At 38.4% G+C, this 27,733-nt stretch overlaps 1 protein-coding gene across 1 annotated transcript in view; it reads left to right on the top strand.

Annotated features, from left to right (window-relative positions):
* Positions 1-223: 223 nt before the first annotated feature.
* The window catches only part of rmc1 (regulator of MON1-CCZ1), a 75,288-nt gene continuing 47,778 nt past the window's right edge, over positions 224-27,733 (top strand). The window contains exons 1-8 of the mRNA XM_060921433.1: positions 224-556; positions 13,098-13,174; positions 17,993-18,077; positions 24,278-24,334; positions 24,422-24,508; positions 24,675-24,815; positions 25,940-26,043; positions 26,217-26,306. Coding sequence (XP_060777416.1) covers positions 458-556; positions 13,098-13,174; positions 17,993-18,077; positions 24,278-24,334; positions 24,422-24,508; positions 24,675-24,815; positions 25,940-26,043; positions 26,217-26,306 — 740 coding nt within the window. The 5' untranslated portion in view covers positions 224-457. The remainder of the gene's footprint in view (positions 557-13,097; positions 13,175-17,992; positions 18,078-24,277; positions 24,335-24,421; positions 24,509-24,674; positions 24,816-25,939; positions 26,044-26,216; positions 26,307-27,733) is intronic.

Here is a 27,733-nt window from a genome sequence, read left to right as displayed (position 1 = left end):
AAATGACCAATTAAAAGCTTCTGTGTTGACGAAAAAGTACCATGGAACCAGCAACTAGACAAATAAAGGCAATCTAATAACATCGCATTTCAACTTAAATTCGATATTTGAACATAGAAAATAATTTTATAGCCCAATATTTGTTTTTGTATGGTCATTAGCAACGTACACAAAGCCACCGGAAGTTCCTAGCGCGCAATGCATGCTGGGATTTGGTAAAGGGGCGAATGACGTTTTCCATCGAGGTCAAGGAAAAGTGGTTAGGACAGAACACAGGATGGATAAATAATCATCTCGGTTTTCAACGTCACATCACTTCCGGATAGAGTTCGTGTTCAGGAAAAGTTGTATTCATGTGATGTGGTCACGTGACGTTTATAGTTCGTGGGCTGTATTACAACGCACTTAGAAAACTTGTCGTTTTTATGCTATCGGAAATTGTTCGATATTGTGGGCGATGAGTGAGGGGCATTATTTAGAGTTAAGTGAAAACCCTGTCCAGTTTGAAAATGCGTCGAGTGTCAACAATGTATTTTTCGACGAGGCTAATAAACAGGTATGTGTTTCAATACAGACACGGCTAGCTCCCTTAATTCACTGCTGTCAAATTCAGATAAAACATTGGATAGTTTTAACATGATCTACAAAAAGAGTCGCGACTTTTCTAACGTGAGCTAACTTCTCAGTGATTATTACCTTTAAGTCTAGTTCTCTAGTTAATGTGGCTAGCGGAACCCGTGTTGTGTGTGTATAGTGTAACAGAGTTGTCCAGCGTTCCTGATACTAGAGCGGCGGCTACAATTATCGACACCTTAACGATCTTTTAGCCATTGCAAAAGTAGAAAATACTTTCAAGACGTAAATTGTGCATTAATAGTTACTCAAACTTCCACCCCCCCCCCATTACTTAGCGTGTCAGATCACGTGACACCGTTCCACAAGTATTGACACCCTTGTCCAGAGTTATCGACACCCAGATGATTATTTATAAAAGTAAAATAATCGGTATGTAGTATTAACTTAAACAGTTTTAATTTAAAATTTGTTTTACATAGACTTACATTTAGTACAAAATATATTTTATATAAATGTATCGATGTTGGTGCTTACATAAATGAGGACAAATGAACTGTGTTTAACCTGTCAGGAAAATCTTTTTGTTCCACTTTCTAAGTATTTTCGTAGATCACATTTTGTTAATCATTCATTGTTTGTATTAATTTTTAGTTTTGTAGTTTACCAATAAACATCAACAGGCAATTGCTATTGCAACCACATGTAAATCCAGATCAAAGGTCGCATGTCATTCCTCAAAACAAAATATGAAATGCCTACTGATTATTGTAATATGTGGTAGATATTTACAACAAACTGCAAAAAAAGAGAAATTCTGACTATTTCAATTTTTTATATGCTCGGAATTTAATTCTGATCTAATTCTATTTATTGCAATAGAATTCCAAATACTCTATAAGCATTATGAATCAGAAAAAAAAAAATCACAGCACTTTTTTTTTTCATCTGCTTCACTAATGTTACACAAAGATCGATCCCTAACAGTTGTAAATGTCACTAAATTCCATAGGGTGTGTCTAATGGTGGACACCGGTGAAAATAATCATGATTATCGACATCTCACGTGACTTCTCAAACGAGCGTTTAGATACAAAATGGCGACTGTCAAATGAAAGGGTAAGAAACAAAGTAGGTTTCGACAAAGATATCATGAAATATATGTGAATTTGATAAGTAAGAACATGTCCATGATCTTTCCACCATGCTTATCTGCGACGATAATGTCCAGGTTTTTCTCAATTTCCTGATCGTGCTGAAAAAAAAAATCCATCTCAGGTAACAAGTTGTCGTCAGATGACAAGCTTGAAGGGTGAGCGGGGTGAGGTGTGCGTGCGTGTGTATGTGGGTGGTGGTGGTGTCTTCCGGTTGATTAATTAACTAATAATAACTGTTGTAACTGAAACTCACCTTTTTAAAATTGCTTATTGGTAAATCTAAAAAGATGTTGATAATTGTAGCCGCCGCTCTATGTTGCAGTATGTTTTAGTTGAGAAATGGCCAGTTACAGGGTAGCTATATGAAAAGCTGTCTAACAGAACAATGTGTTTTGATTTGTTGAATCTGGACCCATACAGTAGTTTTAAAGAAACTTGTAAAAACGATCCGTTTTGTCTGTGTAGCGTCAGTACACCAAACACAGGCCTGTGATTAGTGTTGTCATGAAAAATTAGGCTGTTTTAGGTGAATGTTGAGAGCTGACTTGTGTGTGTATGTATGTATGTGTGTGTGTGTGTGTATGTATATATATATAAGTCTGACTCACGTCTGGGTGAAGTTGTGCACTAAATAATAAATGAGACATGGACGAAAACTGTTCAAAGTCCATCTTTAGGTTATCCAGTGAAACCATCCACAACAATCTTTAGGCTAGCCATGTATAGCTTAACTGTATCAGTCTATTTTTATTAAGACTTATGAAAAATATCTATTAAAAAATGTAAATGGTGCTAATAAGGGTAAACAAAAAAAAGGTGGTGGTTGTTGTCCTTAGTAGCTTTCCCAGCTTTACATTTCCCAGGCCAGGAGCATGTGGATAACTATTTTATTATGTTTAATTTCAGATCACCTTTTTCATACAGCTGATTTTTATTACATTCATACAAAACTTTTGATATTGACATTTGATAAAGCACATTTCTTGTTTGCAAATATGTCTGAAGTTAATGTTACAAACTGTTTGAAAGAATACATATTGTCGTATCTTGTTTATAATGTAAATACTGATCCCATCCCATTTTCATGCACTCCCCTCCCCCCCAAAAAAAACAACCAAAAAAAAAAAAGTTGTGCACTCTAATATTGGTTGGACTGTCTTTAGCTTTGATTAGAGTGTGCATTCGCCATGACGTTGTTTCAATAAACTTCTCCACAACTTATATCTCAACATTTATTTCAATCCAGAGATGTATTAATTTTTCACCGGGATCTTATGTTGAGGATAGGAACCACTGCGTAAAGTCTTCTCCAGCACATCCCAAAGATTCTCAATGGGATTGAGCTTGGGATGCTGTGGTAGCCAATTCATGTGTGAAAATGATTCTTCATGCTCCCTGAACCACTCTTTCACAGTCTGAGCCCAAATCTTATGCCTGTGCCATCAGAAAAAATCTCGATGTGATAACCTGGTCATTCAGTAGTACATTCAGGTCGTCAGTTGACTTCATTTTATTGCCCCATAACGTTGCTGAGCCTCAACCTGGCCAACTGAAGCAACCCCAGATCATAACACTGCCTCCAGAGGCTTGTACAGTGACCACTATGCATGATGGGTGCATTGCTTCATGTGCTTCCCTTCTTACCCTGACACACCCATCACTCAGGAATAGGGTAAATCTGGACTTGTCAGACCACATGCCCTTTTTCCATTGCTCCAAAGTCCAATCTTTTTGCTGTCTAGCAAATTGAAGCCTTTTCTCTTGATTAGTCTCACTAACAAGTGGTTTTCTTATGACCAGTCATTTCAGCAATCTCCTTATGTGTTTTCTTTGCTTGATGCAGGCCAATAATTTGACTTTTCTGAAACACAGTAACCTCCTTTCCATGAGCATGGGATACATCTTCCGAAATGTTTAAGAAATGATAGGCTACTCACTGTATCAGTTAGGGTTAAAAGAATTGTTGCCGGTTGAAACACATTAATCACAGTAATTATTCAGTCAAAACCTCTTATATATTTGCTTATTTAAATCCAAATGGTGACTTTCTTTTGGCCGAGCAGTGTATAATTTATAAACGAAGGGTGTACTTCATTTAGTCTGATCATGCATTACTGGCTGAAATACATTGAACAACATTATGATGGCACCACTACTGAAAGCCAGGCTGATGGATTTTTCTACCATATTATTTTCAGAATAGACATGATAATGGAAGAAAACAGAAAAACTTAAGCCAATGTTATAACAGGAAAGATTAGGTCATATTAAAATGTTAATTTTCATCATTTATACTCCTACAGCATAACCTCTATCAAGACTGAGATCAAATATTGACCAGAGCAAAGTGATGTCAGCTTGAAGTAGTTTGGGTCGATGCACCCCTTTTTTTGGGGGAAACAAAGCAGTAAAATTGACTGGTGCCAAATAGGCCGTAGAGGCCATCACCATGCCTTAAAGTGCATATCACGGGTAAATTCAGGAGCAAGATTAATGTAATTCTCCTATTTTATATTAAACTTTGGTCAAATATTTGTCACATTTTGCATTTTGTGCAATTTTTTTTTTTACCTTGCTCAATACCAGAAAAATTCAGCTGAAATCAAGCCATTTGAGGCGAATTCGTCCGCCTCTGAAAAAACTTGGCATTTGGATTTCCTGGCAAACATTGATTTTCGTGACATCACGTGTGGGACACCTGCTTCTGAATCCTACGTCAGTGCTGGTTTGTTTATGAGAAAACGACCGTATTATTTACATCCCCGGTATTGTCGCCGTCGTCTTCACTACTTGAATCATCATCCAAAGTTGAAGTAACATTGCGCTCAGGTGACAGTTCCATATTTCAGTGCAAAATCGCTAGCTGCTAAACTTGGTCTACACAGGTTGTGCACTGAAACCGTGCAAGCTCTCGCAGCCTGCTGGCGGTTCCGCAGGTGATGTCACGAATCAGACTCCCTTGGGATTTTTCCAGACGCATTTTATTTTTTCTGCTGTAGACAGATGGCCTTGTGCAAAATTACCCTTCTGGATGAGTGTGTAAAGGGACATACTTTCATATTAAAAAAAAAAAATGGTCCAGGATGTGCCCTTTAAAGCTGTGTTATGTCCTGTACCATCAACAGTAAAACACACCCACACATTCATTTCTCCTTGCTACTGAGTAGGGAAATGGAGGGAAAAAGATGGGTTTTATGGCAGCGGTAAGGGGCTGTCCACGTACACAAACTAGGAAGGAGAGGATGAGGTCATGTGTCTCCCATCCAGTCTAGCTTAGCAGGTGCTCAACTGGATCTGCACATGAACATCAGAAAAGTAAACAAAGTGGACAAACTAAGAAGACAGCTGCATATCTCTATTCAGAAAAAAAAGTCATGTTGTAAATGTCAGGATACAACACCTCAGGCCATTGAGTAAGCTCATTAATCCATTCCGACTTTGGCAAAAAGAACACTGACCACCAATGCTGACGCCTGTCATCAGCTGCCAATGTACAAATGTAACTCTTCTGATATGTCACTGCAACTATACTTGTACTTTATTTATTTTAAAAAAAATGTATTTCCTTATCAAACACCTGTGGACTTCATTAGCTATCATTCCAATTGACAGGTTTGTTTCTCACTAAAAAGGGGCAGTGACCACACTGTGTGAAAGTTCCCGGATGATTGCTCTGATCATGTCATTTCCTTATGGAGCTGTGGAAGGGACATGGAGGGGGAAAAATGTACATTTGTGAGATCACAAAACTTTTAAATTTAGTTTAGTGTACTTCCAAGTCAGTTCAGTGGCATGGAAACCACAATAATGAGAGCAAACACCAGTGGGAGAGATTCATAGAATTTTGAGAGTGGCCATTTTGTAGATGTGTGGTGGTTTGTGATTTTTTTTCATGGCATTCAAGCTGAATGCTAATACTAACAGAGATGAGAGATGTATGTGGAGACATATGCAAAGAAACGATGTGATTGGTCACATAGACACCAGTGCGATTTTGAATATACTATGGCTTTATCTACAGTTGAACTCAAAATTATTAGCCCCCCTTAAATTTTGGAACATTTTCCCAAATATCCTCCAAATGTTTAAAGCATTGATAAAAATTGATATACACAAACAATCACCAGTACTATTCAGATGTTTGTGGTGCATTTTGGAATATGAAATTAGTTTTAGGCTGTCTTTATATGAAATATGGTAAAAATGAGTTGGTCAAAAATATTAGCCCCCATGTGGATTCTTGCTTTTAAAACACAGTTAATTAACCAATCAGCTTTTAAACAACACCTGTGCAATCAATTGGCTTCCTAGCAACACCTGTAGTCAATTGGCTCCATTCAACAGTTTAAAAGGACTCCAAGGAACAGGGCATTTGAATGAATGAGGAGGATTACTATTTGTCACAATGCCGAAGACTAAAGAAATAAGTCTTGAACTCCGACAAAAGATTGTGGAGGCTCATGACAAGGGCCAAGGCTACACTGCCATTTCGAAGAGGTTTACAGTCTCCAGAACTGCAGTTCGGTGCATCATTGCCAAGTACAAGGAGACAAATTCGGTCAAGAACAAACCTGGTCGTGGACGCAAGTGTAAGATCTCAAGAACTCTGGAAAGAAAAATTGTCAGAGATGTCCGTAAAGAGCCCCGTACATCTGCAAAGGAAATTGTTGCTGACCTGGCCTCTTCTGGAGTTTGTGTGTCAAGGCACACTGTTGTGAGGGCTCTTCATCAGAATGGGCTTCGGGGCTATCGTCCCAGAAGAACCCCCTTACTAAAACATCGTCACATCAAAGCCCGACTAAAGTTTGCCCGTGAGTACTTGAAGAAGAAAGATGAGTTTTGGAAGTCTGTGCTTTGGTCAGATGAGACGAAATTGGAGCTGTTTGGGCATATGGACATTGCCTATGTATGGCGAAGAAAGGGAGAGGCCTTCAACCCTGTGAACACAGTTCCCACAGTTAAACATGGTGGTGGCAGCATCATGCTGTGGGGCTGTTTTGCAGCCTCAGGTACAGGCAGTCTGGTTCGGGTGCATGGCACCATGAAAAAGGAAGATTACCTAAAAATACTGAAGGAAAACATGCAGAAGTCTGCTCTCACTTTGCGCTTAGGTCGTCGTTGGGTCATCCAGCAAGATAACGACCCAAAGCATACATCTAAAATAGTCCAGCAATACTTCAAGGATACCAAGACCAACGTCATACAGTGGCCTGCACAGAGCCCAGATCTCAATCCAATAGAAAACCTGTGGCAAGTGCTGAAAAAGAACGTCCATGCACGAAAACCATCCAATTTGGGCCAGTTGGAACAGTTTGCAATGGAGGAATGGGCCAAAATTCCTCAGGAGACCTGTGCCAACCTAGTGAAAAACTATTCAAAGAGGTTGTTGTCAGTTGTGGGTCAAAAAGAGTACACAATTGACTACTAATGGTCAGGGGGCTAATAATTTTGAACATCTCACTTTTGCTGTTTTTGGTTGAAACTCAGTGTGATAAGATATCGTAATGAAACTTGTTGGACAATGTCTTCATAGTGCATTTATTTCAAGAATAAAAACATTTGTTGTCAATGGTCATTTTCATGGAGAAATCAAGAATTATGTTCAATTCCACAAGGGGGGCTAATAATTTTGAGTTCAACTGTACGAATAAAGCAAAAGGAAGCTCTAAAACTTTGCGACATCTTGCAAAACTGAGATTCACATTTCCTTTACTTAAAGTACCAGCCAAAAGTTTGGACATGCCTAATTCTGTTTTTTGTTTATTTTTATTAATTAAGTCACTTCATGTCGTAAAGTAATGATGGACTATTGTTTCTCTTTACTTATTTGAGCGGTTCTTGACACAATATGGATTACTAAAGTTGTTAAATGGGTCCATTTACTGTATTTTTATTATTTACTATTATTTTATCTCAAATGCTTTAAGAAGGCAAATTAAGAAATTTGCGTTAAGAAATTGCACTAATTAACTTTTGATGAGGGCGGCACGGTGGTGTAGTGGTTAGCACTGTCTCCTCACAGTAAGAAGGTCTTGGGTTCGAGCCCAGCAGCCGGCGAGGGCCTTTCTGTGTGCATGTTCTCCCTGTGTCTGCGTGGGTTTCCTCCGGGTGCTCCGGTTTCCCCCACAGTCCAAAGATACGCAGGTTAGGATAATTGGTGGCTCTAAATTGAATGTGAATGAGAGTAGGTGTGAATGGTTGTTTGTCTCTGTGTCAGCCTATGTATGTGTTTGTCTCTATGTGTGACTTGTCCAGGGTGTACCCTGCCTCTTGCCCATAGTCAGTTGGGATAGGCTCCAGCTTGCCTGCGACCCTGTAGAATAGGATAAGTGGCTACAGATAATGGATGGTTGGAACTTTTGATGAGGCACACCTGTTAATTGAAAAGCATTCCAATTGCCTACCTCATGAAGCTGGTTAAGATAATGCCAATAGTGTGCAAAGCGTCAAGTATGAAACTTTTACCAATTTTTGGACCCCATATATGTTCCATCTGTTATTTCATACTTTTTGATATCTTCAGTTTTGTTCTACAATGTAGAAAATAGTTAAATACAGAAAAACCTATGAATGAGTAGGGGTGTACAAACCTTTGACTGGTACTCTGTGAAAACGGTGCCTGCTGTCAAGCACTGATTTTGTGTCTTTATTTTGAGACTGGCTTCACATATAACTTGTATGAAAAGTATCTGAGCTATCGTACAGTTTTTCATTCTGCCTCAAATCACCAGATTTAGAAAAATGTTCACCACTGACCATCTCAGATTTGCTTCATACTTTCTGCAAATAGTTTCAGTGTGCCCAATAAATAGTGTACAAAATTTTAGGCTTGTACCTTCATTAGTTTCTGAGATATAGGGGCTTAAGAAAAGGGGCGTGGCCCCAATTTCACTGTTGAAACACGTGCTACAGAAAACGGACCTAACTTCCATAAGTCATTACTTTTAAACTGTTCATGCAAGATACGTGAAATTTTCAAGGATTGTTCTTCAATGCCAGACGCCTTTAAATACTAAAATAGAAAGTTCACAGTTCAATATTTGCCAAGTTATGGCTTGCTGAAAGTCATAAATGTCTTCTATCGTGCTTTGGAGCAACTTTGATGCCCCATATCTCCACATTAAAGCACACCAGATCTTTCAAATTTTCTTATTTCTCATGTTATAGTACTCCTTTAGGCAACTAAGTATGTGTTCAAAATAAATCAAACTTTCTGATTTATTGGGCTTTAAAAATTAAAAAACAAACATTTTGCGCCTATAATTCAAATGCATGTTGCAAATGTATGACAAGGTTTATCATAAAAACAATTATACCACTGGAAAGAGATTATGTTGATTATCAAAATATGAAGTTGGTACCCTAAACCAAGCTATAAATATTAAGGTATCAAATACGGCATGTTTTACGATAGACGGAAATGCTGTATTAAGGCATATAATCTACTTGGATGCATCCAGAGATGCATAAAAACTGAAAAACTACAAAATTCATGAGGATTTTTATCACTGTCCCTTAGAGGCACATATATGAGCTTCCATTTGCCAGCCAGATACATCCCCGGCTGAAAAAGGTAATTTACTTCAGTGACGGATCAGCAGCCCAATACAAAAACTATAAAAATTTCACAAATCTAATAAAGCATGCATATGATTTTGGACTTTTGGTAGAATGGCATTTCTTTGCCACTTCTCATTGGTAAATCACCCTGTGATGGTATTGGAGGCACTGTAAAGCGGTCAGCAGTTTGAGCTAGCTTACAGGCAGTCACGAGTGATCACATACTAACCCCATCTGATCTGTTTTTGTGGGCAGAAAAACATATTAAGAACATCCATTTCAACTGGGTTGGTACAGGGAAAGTTATGGAGAGTGGAAAATCCACATCCACTCATATCCACAATGAAGCTAGGACCACCTGACCTGACCTGAAAATCTTTTCAAGGTCAGCTACTATTCCTGGAACAAGAGACAACCACTCATTCGTTCCAATCATGTCCAACCAGCTGCAGGTCAGCAGGGTGTCAGGTGGTCCTAGCTTCATTGTGGATATGAGTGGGAATCGGCCACAAGTAATGCATAAAACCCCTGTTAAATCAGCAGTCTCTCTGGCAGATACAATTCCTGGTAAATATGTTGTATGTTTGTATGACAGACAGTGGTGGAAAGGCAACATTTCGTGCATTATCAGAGGGGGAACAAGATGTACAAGTAACATTTGTGCATCCTCGTGGTCCCTCTCAGACAGAGGTGGAAAAACCCGGGTGCAGAAAGTAAAAACCCTGCCACATTTTTGCTCCAGCCAATTCAGTGAACCAGCTGATCCTAATTACCACATCCCCTAAGCCAGGTTGATGAGCTAATTGGTGAAATCACCTGTGTTGAGAGCACAGGCAGAAGGAAAACCTAAGCAGGACTTTTACTTTGTCAGTCCAGTTTTTCCACCTCTGCTCTCAGACTTGCAGCTGGCCTAGGAGAGAGGATAACCGTTGGGTCCCTCTGGTGCATGTCATGAAAATCATTGATGCCCCACTTACGTCAACTGGCAGGCAGTATAAACTTCCATCTGATGTGGAAAAGCAAATCAATACACTGTTTAAGCTCTTCAAATAAAATATTTTTAAGGTTTTTTTTTCCCTACACTGTAGGTTTGTAACTGTATTGTAATGTGCCTTAAAACAGCATTTCTGTCTATCGTAAAACATGCTGTACTTGATACCTTAATATTTATAGTTTGGTTTAGGGTACCAACTTCATATTTTGTGCTTTTGCTAATCAGAACAAGCTCTTTCCAGTGGTATAATTGTTTTTGGTAGACCTTGTCATACATTTGCAATATGCATTTGAATTATAGGTGCAAAATGTTTTATTTTTTTAAAGCCTAATAAATCAGAAAGTTTGATTTCTTTTGAACACATACCTAGTTGCCTAAAGAGTACCATAACATGAGTAATAAATAAGAAAATTTGAAAGATCTGGTGTGCTTTATTGTGAAGATATGGGGGCGTCAAAGTTGCTCCAAAGCACAATAGAAGACGTTTTTTTTTTTTAATGATTTTCAGCAAGCCTTAACTTGGCAAATATTGAACTGTGAACTTTCTATTTTAGTATTTTAAAGGCGTCTGGCATTGAAGAATAATCCTTGAAAATTTAATGCATCTTGCATGAATAGTTTAAAAGTAATGACTTATGGAAGTTAGGTCCGTTTTCTGTAGCATGTGTTTTAACAGTGAAATTGGGGCCATGCCCCTTTTTTTAAGCCCCTATATCTCAGAAACTAATGAAGGTACAAGCCTAAAATTTTGTACACTATTGGGCACACTGACAATATTTCCAGAAAGTATGAAGCAAATCTAAGATGGTCAGTGGCGAGGCCTCTGGGGATTTCACATGGATTGACCCTTATGCCGCTTTTCCACTACAAACGCGGCTGAGTCGGGCTGAGCCGTACCGTGCTGAGTCGAGCTGAGCGGGGCTGTTGGAGTTGCATTTCGACTACAACCGCGCTGAACCGTGCTGGCTGGAAGTGGGTGGACACATTGGGTGGAGTTAGCGAAAGTGGGTGGACGTCACGTGATGTCGTTAAGCGGCGCAAACAGTGACATCAGTGATCTTTTAAGCGGTAGTCTCACGACCCGGATAGTAAACAATAAACATGGAGGACATGGAGTCGTTAGTGTTGCTGGTCTTGGTGCTGTGGCTTGTTGTCACCGACAACGCCAACAGATACTGGCAAGAGCGTATAGATGAGGCGAGGCGCATAAGGCTTCAGAAATTCTCGTAATTCTTCTTCCGGGTTTACGGTGTTTACAGATCCCAGCGTGCTCGCGGGGCGTGTGTGGGCATGTGAGGACACGCCTCCTCACCAATCAGTGCACAGGGGAGTGTCTGCTCACGCCCCCAGCCTCACTCAGCTCGGTTTGGCTCGCTTCAGCCCCACTCCAAAACCGCGCGAGTTTTGGGTGCTAAGCAGGGCTGAAGCGAGCTGAGTCGTGCTGTTTTGAGATAGTCGAAACGCGAGCCGTGAAGAGCTGAAGTGAGCTGAAAAAGGGTAGTGGAAAAGGGCCATTAGATTCATGTATTTCTGGGACAGTTAAACAACATGGAAACAGAGCTGTAGTGGAGGCTAAATGCATGTAAATGTTTGTGCACCTCCCACATTTCTGAAATGGCATGTACACACCTGTGAATAAAGTTTACATAGTGTTAAAATTTGCTAACGTTAGAAAAATTTTTCAAGCTCTCACAGAAGTAAACACCCCACCCAAATGTTATTTCTGGGTGCTGTATTTCTTGGTGTGTAGTTCATGGAGCCCTTTTTTTTTACATTTTTTTTTTTTTTTAAACTCTGTCATGTAGGCAGTTTAAATTGTAGTGAAGTAAAATATTTCAAAATAAACATACTTAAGTGAAAGCAAAAATTAGTTTTTTAAAAGCTACTCAAAGTATAAGCTCACAAATCAACTTTTTACAGTCAAGAGTAATTGTAGTTTGTTACTGCCATCCTTGCTTATAGTAATCAAATATACTATGCACTGAGAGGCACCGGTTGAAATTATGGATTCTCTGAGGTGACTGGCATAGGGTGCCCTTCAGAAAATAGTACTATGCCAGTCACCTCAGAGAATCCATAATTTCAACCGGTGCCTCTCAGTGTATCCATTTGATTTTATAGCCCTTATAAAAAAAAAATTCCAAATGAAAAGTGTTAAGCTTGCATCTCAGCATAAACTCACTGAAGGTAGCTATATTTGTTGTTTTACATTGGCTCGACCTTCGACCTGCACATGTGTACCACGCTATCGCCTGCCTCACTAGGCATGATCATATTGCATAGATCTACACACACAGAAATGCTCGCGGAGCCACAGCTGTGACTTGAGTTGGCTGTATAACTTGAACCTGTGATGTCAGTTCATTGCATATCCAGGATATACCATGGCTGACTTGTATCATATATCCTTTTATTTTTTATTTTTGATGTCACGAGGTACATTGCTTAATCAGTGGTGAAACTATTTTGTCATGTTAGCCATCCATGGCCAATCCCTGCATGGGAATTTTTGGATGAGGGATAGAAAATATATAAATGCAAAGACAAGCAAATAAATGGAAACACAGGAAATGTAGAAGACTGAGTACAAATGTGTACATTCTGTAAAAGTATGTTTTTAGTCTTTATTTAAAAACTGTAATAGAGGAGGCACACCTGATGGAGGAATAACCTAATTAGATGCACAAAAAAAATCAAATAGTTTAATTTGCAGCGTGACCATTTAAAATTAGTTTTGCTCACTTATTAATGACATAACTGGTGCTATTCATTATTAATCCATGTGAATATATGTGACATTTCTGCTGTACTAGGTTTTTGCTGTGCGATCTGGTGGTGCCACTGGGGTTGTGGTGAAGGGCCCAGATGACAAGAACTCAGTTGCCTTCAGGTAAGGATTTTGGTTGATGAAACTTTGAACATTCAATCTCAGTCTACTAGTTGGTAATGCTCATCTTAATTTCTGTAGACAGCAAGTGTAGAAATATTGGTTTTTGCTCATAAGCACACAAAATGTAATACAGAGTTATAATATAGGAGAGCTAGATGTCCAACTAGTTTGAGTTTTGAATAAGGCCCATAACATAAGGAAACAGCAAAATTATGGAAATTGTCACCGTCCAAATACTTATGGACCCAACTGTGTTTTTCCTGCCCAGCAGGGTTAGTTGTATATTCTTAGAATATATAATATACTGTAAAAATATGCTGTATATTTTTTAATGTCTTGTGTGTCAAGTCAGCAAGTCTCCATCCTGCTTTGGGTTCACATCAGAATTGATCCTCAAAAGAGCTGACTCGCTTGTTTTGGGCATTGAACCCTGAAAACTTGAGTCTATCCCACACACTGAAAATGATTTACCCTGTGTGCATACACAGTAAATTTTGCATCAAAGAATTTCGGTGAGCAAAACAGGCAGCAGATTTTTATTTAGCTGTTATTCTGAATTTCTGTTCAGTATTTGAACAAATGAAGGCTTGAAATACAGATAAGACACACAGTTGCAAAAAACGTGGTAAGTTATAGTGATCAGTAAAAGATGTATATAATGTACATGCATTCAAATTATATCTTGTTAGTTTGAATGTCTCATTTGGTTGACATGAGCACTTGATATATTTTCATACTGTGACAGATTCTCATAAATATCACTAATTTATCATAGTAAGTGAACTGTTCTTTAATTAAGCCTAGTTAAGAAAATGTTCTGTAGTATTGTTTATAGATGAAATTCTTCAGGATATTTTGACAAAACTCTTGAAAATCTCCAGTTTTCTGAATGGAGAAATTTATTTTTCGGATTTTTTGTGTTCCGTTTCATAGAAATTCGGTTTTGCGATCGCGCGGCTTGTTTACGTTTGGCGACAGGGTGCCGCCATTTTTGTAGTCTCGCAATGCTTGCTGGTGTGTACAAGACCTTATATGCTTATATACATACCTCATGTCATGTGAATGAGATTTTATCGCGATATCGTGCTTTAGAAAACGCGGTCTTTCTTTTGTGTACCTTTTCTATTGAGCGAGACAATTGAGTCTTCTCTATTGAAATGTGTTTACCAATTCAGCAATAAGGTACAAACAAGTTGACAGGTCGGCGGATATCCGTAGCATAGAAGGAAAGGTAAAGAACAAGTTCAAATGGTCATGGCTGGAGGAGAAAGATGCAAACAGTGACTTTTTATCAGACTATGAGAGGAAAGTGGACAGGCCAGGATATGCATTATGCATATATTCTTTTTGATAACAGTTTGTGTTGAATAAGCTCAATTTTGCAAGATAATGTGATTGATCTATCTTTTCTGTTCTGAATGAGTTTACTGTTACAATAAATATATATCTGATTTAATAAGACTGTTTTGATATTGAATCAATTGAATTTCATGAAAGTGTGAACTATTTTAATATCAGTTGAATTATTTATATGCAGTATTGCGCGTAAGATGTGACAGCATCACTTTATATAAGTTTTGACATCCAACAGTGTGAATTCTGAATTTGGAACAATGCACTCCTGAAAATTACTCATTAACTAGGGGAATTAAATTTGATATTTTTGACATGTTAATCATTAATGTACATGAAAGAAAAAGGCTTAAAAGTTATAACTTGTTTTAGTGAAAATCAGTACTAAAATGCACTAGAAAGCAGAGTTTTATGTGTTATTAAAATTTTTTCAGGGGACGTTGCCCCCCCCCCCCCCCCCCCCCCAGTTTGACTTTCAAAAGTTCAGGATTTCTTTCTTTGCTCCACTTTCATCTCCAATTGTTGATTAAAATACTGCAAAGAAATAGTTTTAAAAATATTGGTATTTAATACATTAAAGCATAAAGAATTGTGTGCATTATTATTAGCAAACTGTTGTGTGGTATTCCTTACTTAAAGCTAGATGGCCTTTTGATTTCATAAAATCAGTGAAATTTAGTTCTCTCTGAAATTTGGTCATTGTGATGTATATTTATTTCTGTAATAAAAAATACCCAGGCCATTCTGTGGCTGGGAAGTTATTTAATTTGAGCAGATTCCCTAGCAAATAATGTGTATGAAATCGCTCGCTTCGCGCAGTCAAGCAGACCGAGGAAGTCCGGTGCACGCATGTGCAGGTTTACCTGTGTTGTCGTCTTTTGGGTTTTATGGCAGCTGGCATCCAGTGTTGCAGTACTGCTATCTACAGGTTTACCTTGACCATGTACTGACAGTTAGATCATTCTGTCGCTTAAATGAACAGCTGATCACACCAAGGTGCTCACTGACCACAAATATTTATTAGTTTGGTCCTGCGTTTCCTTTCCTTCGCAACATAGTCTTTTCTTCTCACTTTCCATTATTATAGTCAGTCTTTCATGTTTCATTCGCGTCCTCCATTTTTCTCTCCTGTTTCAAATTTGTATCCCACAATACCTTGCATGAACAGGGAAAGCCCACCACGTGACGTAGTATCTTGAATTGGGTCATGTTGAAGCAGGCAAAAATAGTGGAGAATTTGGGGACATGTGGCCCTAAATTCATTAATTGTTCTATTTTAAAAAAATTAAAATAATAAAATTGGAAGTCTGTTATTTGAATTCAGTTGCTTTCTGTCCACTAAACAAAAATAATTGGGTGTCAGGGAAAATTATTTTTATGACCTACACTTGAAAAATCTGAAAGGCAGTCTACCTTTAAACTGCATGTAATAATTATTGACAAATACGAGTATCATCTACTGGGGAAGATTTTTGGCGTCGCTTGTTCATGTATAATCTGACTGCAGTTATTTGAACTTACCATGAATATTTGTGCTGATAGTTTTTCATGGTTATCATGCAGTTATGAGTTGACAAAAAAAACAAACAAAAAAACCCAATGTGAATTGTGTGCGTTGGATTAAAGTAAATACACTTTGAGCACAAAATACTTCTTTTCTATGTTTAATGCACTTAGACTAAACAGCTGATCTGTAAGGTAATTGCTGAGAGTTACTGTTTTTTGCTTATTGTACAATTGCAAATCAGAAAAAGTTGGGACAGTATGTTGAATTTAAAACTGAAAACAATTATTTGTAAATAATCTTTGGTCTATATTGCATTCAAAACAATACAACAGCACATCATTTTGGTGTTTATAAAATAAACACATTTTGATTCTTGCAGCACATTCCAAAAAAAAGTTGGGACACATTTACCACTTCATAATGTTGCCATTCTTTCTCACAACACTTAAAGGATGTTTAGGGACTGAAGACACCAAGTGATTAAGCATGTCAGGTGTTGTTTTATCCAATTCTTCCTGCAAACAGGTCTTAAGGTGTGCAACAAAACTGGTTATCATGGTCATATTTTTCTTTTCAAAATTCACCACACGTTCTCTATTGGGAACAGAGGAGACAGGCACCCTCTTCTTCCACAGCCATTCCTTTGTAATGTGTGCAAAATATGGTTTTGCATTGTCTTGTTGAAATATGCATGGGTGTCCCAGGAAAATATTTAGTTTTGAAGGCAGCATATGTTGCTTCAAAATCTCTATGTACTTTTCTGCATTAATGCTGCCATCACAGAAGTGCAAGTTACTTTTGCTAAGGGCACTGACACAACCCCGTACCATGACAGACCCTGATTTTTGGACTTGTTTATGGTAACAGACTGTATGGTCCTTTTTGTGTTTGGTCTGGAGCACACAGCATCTATTTCTTCCAAAAAAAGATCTGGAACACTTTTTCTCATCTGACCACAATACACATTTCCACTGTGTGATGGTCCATCCCAGATGCCTCTGAGCCAAGAGAAATCAACAGTGCTTCTGGACACAGTTAATAAAAGGCTTCCTTTTTGTACAGTAAATTTTTAACTGGCATTTGTTGATGCACCTCTGTATTGTAGTGCTGGACAAAGGTTTTCCAAAGTAATCCCGAGCCCATGTGGTTATATTAGCTAAAGATGAATGACTGGTCTTGATGCAGTGCCATCTGAGGGATTAGAGATCCAGTTTAGGCTTGTGCCCTTGCCCTTTATGCACCAAAATTCTTCCAGATTCCTTGAATAATTTGTGTACCATAGAGGGTGAAATATCCGAATCCCTTCCTATTGTTCTTTGAGGAACATTGTTTTTAAACATTACAATAATTTTCTCATGCATTTGTTGACAAAATTGTTGATCTCGGCCCATCTTTGCTTCTCAAAGACTAGGCCTTTCCTGCATAGTGATTTTGGAGCGAATCATGACAATTACCTGTTGAGATCACCTGTTTCAAATCACATTATTTAATTGTTTTACCTCATTACTAGCCCTAAATTGTCCACATCGCATTTTTTTGGAATGTGTTGCAGGTTTGAAACACAGGAATGGATGTATATTAACAAATGAAATGAAGTTCATCAGATAAAACATGAAATATCTTGGGTTTATACTGTCTGCAATGAAATACAAGTAAAAAAAATTTAGAAATTACTGCTTTATTTTATTTTTTTATTTGTGTTTTCCATTCCAACAGAACTTTTCTGAATTGGGGTTGTTTAAACTTTGGGGGGGGGGGGGGGGGGGGGAATACTAGTGTTTCATTGTTTATCTGTAAAGGAATGCCAAACACATTACTCTTCCAATACTATTTTCAAAATATTTATTCAGTAAATCCACATTCAAATGTTTGAGAGATACAAATATTAGTCATTTAACATTGTATTGAAGCCAGCATTTCTTGAACTAAAGTTTTATATATTTCCATTTCCTATACAGAATGGATGACAAAGGTGAGGTAAAGTGTATAAAGTTTTCACTGGGGAACAAAATCTTGGCTGTTCAGCGATCACCAAAAACAGTGGTAAGTATTAAAAGAAAAGAAAGTTTGTCATAATCTAACGATTCATGTGAATAATTGAAAATAAGGAGCTCGCACAACTAATATATCCATCTCCGAAAGTCAGTTTCTATAAAGAATGGATGATTTCATGGAGGCCGCCATTGAAAATATATTTTAACCAATCAGAAAAATCCCCCTGATCGTTTCCAGCAATGCTCTGACGTCATTTGGGCGCAAGACACGGAAGCTCCACATAGCGAGTAAGACTTGAAGCTACCCCTGGCTGGAGATTATTTCATTAAAAGTTTATATGAAAAAAATTATATTCCATTTCTCTAACAAAAAAGTAGAGGGGTAAAGATGATACTGATGTTGCTGATAAACAGCGAGGGAATAGTGAACAGCTGATCTACTCCTATGTGACTGAATGGGGGAGTTAACTTTTCATATTTATATCCCTGGTATCAGTATTATCTTTACCCCTCTAGTGCTGCCATGACAGCCTCATTCTGCGGACTGTAACCTTGCTAGACTACCTACAAACAGGTCTGCATACAATCTGACTTGCCTAAATCTGTTGAAGAGGCATGTGTGTGAGTTTTTACACATTCCTGGCAGCATAAGCACTTGTTAGCACGCTTGGCATGCTCTCGACTCATTCATGAAAAACTTCAAGATGTCACCAGGCTAGCCTACCATAATTATCATAGTAGACAGCACTATGGCAATGCAGAAAGAGGGTAAACAAAAACTGCTTTACGCAGCTCGTGTGCTCAGAACATTTTGAAGAAAATTGTTTCACTCAAACAACTCTGATGCACCAGGCATTAGGAATACCGTACAAGCCAGTGCTGAATCCAGATGCAGTTCCCACAATCTTTGGCCAAAAAGCGGACAAGACAAACGAGACCACATGGTCAGTAGTCTGCAAAAGAGAAGTTTAAAGGGTAAGAAAACACTCTTTTATGGCTTCCCTAAGTTTTTATTAAGCATATGTTATGTTATTTTGAGTTCCTTTGGGCATAAATGTTATAATTGCTGATGCAGCTAAGTGGCTTGATGTTTGTTGGGTGTCTTGCTTGGATTTAGTGTTGTCAAAAAAGCCTCGGTAATGATTGACTAAAACAACTCTATAAATATTGTTCACTTGTGTGTAACCAATTGATATGGTAATGTTTATCATCATTGCTATTCATGTAATTGTCGAAATACTCGAGGAAATCAGTGAAGAAATGTCACTGGCACTATGGTCCATTTTGTTGAATATGGCCATGTATTGTAAGTGATGTCACACTTTAAGGAAACCATTCGGAGTTCTTTTAGGTATACAGGAATTTGTTTGTGGAATATCCTACCTCGATCACTGCAACCTAGTCAAACACATGATAATTTTAAGAAACAGGTGAAACAATTTTTATGGAGTAAATTCCAAACCCAGTTTTATGATGTACAGTGGTGCTTGAAAGTTTGTGAACCCTTTAGAATTTTCTATATTTCTGCATAAATATGACCTAAAACAACATCAGATTTTCACACAAGTCCTAAAAGTAGATAAAGAGAACCCAGTTAAACAAATGAGACAAAAATATGAGACTCGGGCATTTATTTATTGAGGAAAATGAGCCAATATTGCATATCTGTGAGTGGCAAAAGTATGTGAACCTTTGCTTTCAGTATCTGGTGTGACCCCCTCGTGCAGCAATAACTGCAACTAAACATTTCCGGTAACTGTTGATTCCAGCTTGGAGGAATTTTAACCCATTCCTCCATACAGAACAGCTTCAACTCTGGGATGTTGGTGGGTTTCCTCACATGAACTGCTCGCTTCAGGTCCTTCCACAACATTTCGATTGGATTAAGGTCAGGATTTTGACTTAGCCATTCCAAAACATTAACTTTTATTCTTCTTTTAACAATTCTTTGGTAGAACGATTTGTGTGCTTAGGCTCGTTGTTTTGCTGCATGACCCACCTTCTCTTGAGATTCAGTTCATGGACAGATGTCCTGACATTTTCCTTTAGAATTCCCTGGTATAATTCAGAATTCATTGTTCCATCAATGATGGCAAGCCGTCCTGACCCAGAAGCAGCAAAACGGGCCCAAACCATGATGATACTACCACCACCACCATATTTCACAGATGGGATAAGGTTCTTATGCTGGAATGCAGTATTTTTCCTTTCTCCAAACATAACACTTCTCATTTAAACCAAAAAGTTCTATTTTGGTCTCATCCACCCACAAAACATTTTTCCAATAGCCTACTGGCTTGTCCATGTGATCTTTAGCAAACTGCATATGAGCAGCAATGTTCTTTTTGGAGAGCAGTGGCTTTCTCCTTGCAACCCTGCTATGCACATCATTGTTGTTCAGTGTTCTCCTGATGGTGGAATCATGAACATTAACATTAGTCAGTGTGAGAGGCCTTCAGTTGCTTAGAAGTTACCCTGGGGTCCTTTGTGACCTCGCCGACTATTACACGCCTTGCTCTTGGAGTGATCTTTGGTCGACCACTCCTGGGGAAGGTAACAATGGTCTTGAATTTCCTCCGTTTGTACACAATCTGTCTGACTGACTTTGGATTGGTGGAGTCCAAACTATATAGATGGTTTTGTAACCTTTTCCAGCCTGATGAGCATCAACAACACTTTAGCTGAGGTCCTCAGAAATCTCCTTTGTTCGTGCCATGATACACTTCCACAAACACGTTGTGAAGATCAGACTTTGATAGATCCCTGTTCTTTAAAGGAACAGTCCACCGTACTTCCATAATGAAATGTGCTCTTATCTGAATTGAGACGAGCTGCTCCGTACCTGTCCGAGCTTTGCGCGACCTCCCAGTCAGTCAGACGCTCTGTCATTCCTGTTAGCAATGTAGTTATTGCTACATTATCGCCAATGTATGGCTCAGTATGGCCAATGGTATTTTTTGGGGCTGTAGTTAGATGCGACCAAACTCTTCCGCGTTTTTCCTGTTTACATAGGTTTATATGACCAGTGATATGAAACAAGTTCAGTTACACAAATTGAAACGTAGCGGTTTTCTATGCTATGGAAAGTCCGCACTATAATGACAGGCGTACTAACACCTTCTGCGCGCTTCGGCAGCGCATTGATACGGAGCTCAGATATCAATGCGCTGCCGAAGCGTGCAGAAGGTGTTAGTACGCCTGTCATTATAGTGCGGACTTTCCATAGCATAGAAAACCGCTACGTTTCAATTTGTGTAACTGAACTTGTTTCATATCACTGGTCATATAAACCTATGTAAACAGGAAAAACGCGGAAGAGTTTGGTCGCATCTAACTACAGCCCCAAAAAATACCATTGGCCATACTGAGCCTAGCTACATTGCTAACAGGAGTGACAGCGCGTCTGACTGCATCTGACTGACTGGGAGGTCGCGCAAAGCTCAGACAGGTACGGAGCAGCTCGTCTCAATTCAGATAAGAGCATATTTCATTATGGAAGTACAGTGGACTGTTCCTTTAAATAAAACAGGGTGCCCACTCACACCTGATTGTCATCCCATTGATTGAAAACACCTGACTCTAATTTCACCTTCAAATTAACTGCTAATCCTAGAGGTTCACATACTTTTGCCACTCACAGATATGTAATAGATAATTTTCCTCAATAAATAAATGACCAAGTATAATTTTTTTGTCTCATTATTTTAACTGCATTCTCTTTATCTGCTTTTAGGACTTTTGTGAAAATCTGATGTTTTAGGTCATATTTATGCAGAAATATAGAAAATTCTAAAGGGTTCAAAACTTTCAAGCACCACTGTACAGTGGTGCTTGAAAGTTTGTGAACCCTTTAGAATTTTCTATATTTCTGCATAAATATGACCTAAAACAACATCATAACTGTTGATCAGTCCTGCACACCGGCTTGGAGGAATTTTAGCCCATTCCTCCATACAGAACAACTTCAACTCTGGGATGTTGGTGGGTTTCCTCACATGAACTGCTGGCTTCAGGTCCTTCCACAACATTTCAATTGGATTAAGGTCAGGACTTTGACTTGGCCATTCCAAAACATTAACTTTATTCTTCTTTAACCATTCTTTGGTAGAATGACTTGTGTGCTTAGGGTCATTGTCTTGCTGCATGATCCACCTTCTCTTGAGATTCAGCTCATGGACAGATGTCCTGACATTTTCCTTTAGAATTCGCTGGTATAATTCAGAATTCATTGTTCCATCAATGATGGCAAGCCGTCCTGACCCAGATGCAGCAAAACAGGCCCAAACCATGAGACTACCACCACCATGTTTCACAGATGGGATAAGGTTCTTATGCTGAAATGCAGTGTTTTCCTTTCTCCAAACATAACACTTCTCATTTAAATCAAAAAGTTCGATTTTGGGTCTCATCCATCCATAAAACATTTTTCCAATAGCCTTCTGGCTTGTCCACGTGATCTTTAGCAAGCTGCAGATGAGCAGCAATGTTCTTTTTGGAGAGCAGTGGCTTTCTCCTTGCAACCCTGCCATGCACACCATTGTTGTTCAGTGTTCTCCTGATGGTGGACTCATGAACATTAGCCAATGTGAGAGAGGCCTTCAGTCACTTAGAAGTTACCCTGGGGTCCTTTGTGACCTTGCCAACTATTACATGCCTTGCTCTTGGAGTGATCTTTGTTGGTGGACCACTCCTGGGGAGGGTAACGATGGTCTTGCATTTCCTCCATCTGTCTGACTGTGGATTGGTGGAGTCCAAACTCTTTAGAGATGGTTTTGTAACCTTTTCCAGCCTGATGAGCATCAACAACGCTTTTTCTGAGGTCCTCAGAAATCTCCTTTGTTCGTGCCATGATACACTTCCACAAACATGTGTTGTGAAGATCAGACTTTGCTAGATCCCTGTTCTTTAAATAAAACAGGGTGCCCACTTGCACCTGATTGTCATCCTATTGATTGAAAACACCTGACTCTAATTTCACCTTCAAATTAACTGCTAATCCTAGCGGTTCACATACTTTTGCCACTCACAGATATGTAATACTGGATCATTTTCCTCAATAAATAAATGACCGAGTATAATATTTTTGTCTCATTTGTTTAACTGGGTTCTCTTTATCTACTTTTAGGACTTTTGTGAAAATCTTATGTTTTAGGTCATATTTATGCAGAAATATAGAAAATTCTAAAGGGTTCACAAACTTTCAAGCACCACTGTGTATATATAACTAATATTTAATCATTTTGGGGCCATTTCTGTAATCTAGTTGTACTCTGATAATTACAGTTTTTTTTTTTTTGTTTATGACTCTCTCATTGTTTTTATACAATTGTCAATTTATTATTGTTTCTTATATTTTATTGTTTCCTGCTGTCATCAAGAGGACCACATTGGAAATGTGTATTTTATACTTTGTGTTGTCCTCGGTGCTATTTATACTGTATCTTTTTACATGTATGAATTTTACCAAATAAATCCATATCATACCAGCAGCTTGGGTGTTTCTGGCAATATTTCCGCCTTTGTCTGTACAAGTGCATCCTGCTGTAATGCTCACATGAATCCTGTATAGTAAAGCAGTGTTTTGTTTACTCTTTCTGCATTGCTGCAGGGGTTGGACTGCCTACTACGGTAATTACGGTGGGCTAGCCTGGTAACATCTTGAAGTTTTTCATGAATGAGTCGAGAGCATGCTAACAACGAGTAGTATAATGCATAGTTTCAGTCTTGTTTTACAGGTTAAGAGTTCAGGTTTGTCCATAAGTCAGGGTTGCAGCTCATTTAATAGTGAAGAAATCAACATGGTCACCTTAGTATTGTCACCTTTTTATATTATATGTAAATACTTAATTTATTTTAATTTATCTAGAAGTTTTTCTCTGTTTATCTGTAATGATGATGCTGAAATCTTAATTTCCCTGAGGGAACCCTCCCAAAGGGATCAGTAAAGTTTAATCTAATCTAAATCTAGTAGACCTTTTGCTTTGCCCCTTCAGTACTGAAGTATACACTCAGCCTTGCACCCAATACAAAAACACTCACAACTTTCTTATAAATGGTCAAACATGCCTGAAACTTTTCTTACAGGCTCTCAATATTATAAGCTACCAACCCATGCATGTATTTTACTTTAAATTTTCTATTCTTAATTCAAGCTGAGATACTGCAACAGAAATGACCTGCTGTCAATATTGAAGAAATCTCCCCCCCCCCCCCCCCCCCCCATCTAGTGACACTGCTTTTGTTTTTCAGGATTTCATTAACTTCATTCCTGATTTTCCTCATTTGGAATTCTCTCATGAATGCAAGGTAGGTGATGTTCAGAGGCAGTAGTGTTATAGCAGGTTGAGTGTTGTGGCAACAGATTGTTTATTAATGTATTGTTTACACCAATAGATGAAGAATTCTAGTGTTCTAGGCTTCTGTTGGACCAGTTGGAATGAAATTGTTTTCATCACTGACCAGGGAATAGAATTTTACCAGGTACAGTTGCATTAGTTAGATTTTCATTTGCATACAGAGTTGGAGCAACCAATATGTCAAAACTGTCTTTATCTAATTTCTCTCATTTTACGGATCCTAATTTATTCTTTTGCATGCTGCATTTATTTTGATAAGAAAAGTATTTTTATTCATTTTGCCTTAAAAGGTGCTTCCTGAAAAGCGAACACTGAAGATATTGAAGAGCCAGAGCATTAATGTGAACTGGTATATATACTGCCCAGAGACTGCAGTCCTTGTGCTGTCCACCACTGTACAAGGCAATGTGCTACAACCCTTTGCTTTCAAAGTGAGTAATGTGTACTTTATTTGTGATGGAAGAGTCCCTTGAAATTTATGTATATGTTGTATTTCTTTTTTAGTTACAGTACGTCAGTAAGAGTCTTGTTAAATAATGTCATTATAGACAGATAGTACATAAATTCTGTACATAATTTAACCAATATTTATAAAATGTTGAGCAAAATTATTATTACTTGCTTAATTATTTAATTGATATTTTATTTGTAAGGAACCATGTACAATATTAAACATAAATGTTGGCATTTAATGTATTGTACCAGAGTTAGCCTAAGGTCACACAGTTAAAATATTCTACACAACATTAAGCAAACTAGACAAGCAAACAGAGCCCATAATGCAAATCACATACAATCATACTACACACGTGCGCACACGTCCCTTGCCAGCACTATGCTATCTATGTTAAACAAGGAGAACCAAGCAAAACAAAAATAATACCGAGTCAAGCAAAATGTATAGAATATAGTCAGTCATTGTAAGGTTGTCAAGCAAAGACAGTGTATGTTGAAACTGAGAGATCTTATTGTTAAAAAAAAAAAAACACCTAATTTTGAATTTGGTGCCAGCAATATGTTTTTTTTTTTTTTTTTTTTTTTTTTTTTAAAAAAGGGATGGGGCACCAAAAGACTGGAAAAGTTGTTTAATGCTGGGGGGGGCAGCTAATCAGGTTAACTGACAACAGGTCAGTAACATGGTTGGGTACAAAAAGAACATCTCAGAGGCAGAGTCTCTCAGAAGTAAATATGGGAAGGGATTCACCACTCTTGCAAATAGTGCAACAATTTAAGAATAACATTCCTCAGTGTAAAATTGCAACAAATTTGGGGATCACGTCAGCTACAGTGCATAATATTAATAAAAGATTTAGACTCTGGAGAAATCCCTGTATGCAAGGGACAAGGTTGAAAACCAACATTTGAATGCCTGTGATCTTCAGTCCCTCTGGTGACGCTGTTTATTTTCTTTCTTCTAAGCGCATGCCAGAAGATTCAAGTGAAAGGCCATTGCACAAAAATTTATTCCAAATGTTTAACGGGTTATTCTGTCTGTGATACATTGGCGGTCAAAATTTTGTCTTTTTTTTTTTTTTTTAAATACATTTTTCTTTAGAATGGGACCATGTCAAAAATGCCAAAGTTTGAGATTGAGTTGCCAGTGATTCCCAAACCAGCCAAAATTATCCTTTCAGAAAGAGACATTGCAGTTGCTACCATGTGAGTATGATCGCATTATGCTTGTTGACTGCATGTTGAATTTTATGTGGTTTTGTTTTGATCTTCTCCCTGTCAGTTATTTAATTTAGCTGAGGGAGACCATAGTCTGTTATAGCAATAAAAATTATATACTCCTCATTGGCTTTTTATTCCCCCGTCTTTTTCTTTTATAGTTATGGTCAGCTCTATGTAATGTATCTTAAACATCACATAAGAACCAGCAACAGCCCAGGAGCAGAAGTAGTTTTGTATCACTTGATTAGGTAAGCTGAATTAGTCCATTTCTAACAACTTAAATTTTTCAGTCTTCACAAATGTTTGATATTTCAGTCATCAAATAAGATGGCTGTTGGGGGAGGAACTTGGTCATTCAAGCACATTATGTACATGATTTCTTAATTTTTTCATAATTCATGTTTTAGCAAGTTACGGAATGCTGAATAAAATATTGTGGGGTTTTTTGTCATTATAGGATGTTTTGTACATACTATAATAAAACATTTTTAATTTTAAAAAAAAATTGCATGTGCCAGACAGTGTCAAGGAATCAACCCTAATCTTAGAAAACAAATGGAAACAAGATATTTCCAGCAAGTTGTGACTATGGAATCATACTTGTAACCAAAAAGCAAAATGTAGCTTGTAAACTAAAATTTACATTAAAAGGATTACAGGAGAATTTGAAGACAAGGGAAAAACATAAGCTTGAGTACTGTGATATTCGTGTAACTCACCAACGTAAAAACTAAGGTAACTTGCTCTAATTTTGAGTTTTCAGATTATTTATTTACAATCCAAAAATCAAACTATAAAAATTTAACTATGTTTAACTGTTGCCAAAAAAAGAGCCAAACATTTCCAATTTCATTCTCATTATCTCTAGCCACTTTATCCTGTTCTACAGGGTCGCAGGCAAGCTGGAGCCTATCCCAACTGACTACGGGCGAAAGGCAGGGTACACCCTGGACAAGTCGCCAGGTCATCACAGGGCTGACACACAGACACAGACAACCATTCACACCTACAGTCAATTTATGCCGCTTTTCCACTACCAACGCGGCTGAGTTGGGCTGAGCCGTGCTGTGCTGAGTTGGGCTGAGTGGGGCTGTTGGAGTTGCATTTCGACTACAACCGCGCTGAACCGTGCTGGCTGGAAGTGGGTGGACACATTGGGTGGAGTTAGCGAAAGTGGGTGGACGTCACGTGATGTCGTTAGGCGGCGCAAACAGTGACATCAGTGACCTTTTAAGCGGTAGTCTCACGACCCGGATAGTAAACAATAAACATGGAGGACATGGAGTCGTTAGTGTTGCTGGTCTTGGTGCTGTGGCTTGTTGTCACTGACAACGCCAACAGATACTGGCAAGAGCGTATAGATGAGGTGAGGCGCATAAGGCTTCAGAAATTCTCGTAATTTGTAATTCTTCTTCCGGGTTTACGGTGTTTACAGATCCCAGCGTGCTCGCGGGGCGTGTGTGGGCATGTGAGGACACTCCTCACCAATCAGTGCACAGGGGAGTGTCTCCTCACGCCCCTAGCCCCACTCGGCTCGGTTTGGCTCGCTTCAGCCCCACTCCAAAACCGTGTGAGTTTTGGGTGCTGAGCAGGGCTGAAGCGAGCTGAGTCGTGCTGTTCTGAGGCAGTCGAAACGCGAGCCGTGTCGGGCTGAAGTGAGCAGAAGCGAGCTGAA

This window comes from Neoarius graeffei, chromosome 5 (assembly GCF_027579695.1).
Source record: "Neoarius graeffei isolate fNeoGra1 chromosome 5, fNeoGra1.pri, whole genome shotgun sequence".
NCBI lineage: Eukaryota > Metazoa > Chordata > Actinopteri > Siluriformes > Ariidae > Neoarius > Neoarius graeffei.
This window is presented reverse-complemented; position numbering and strand designations above follow the sequence as displayed.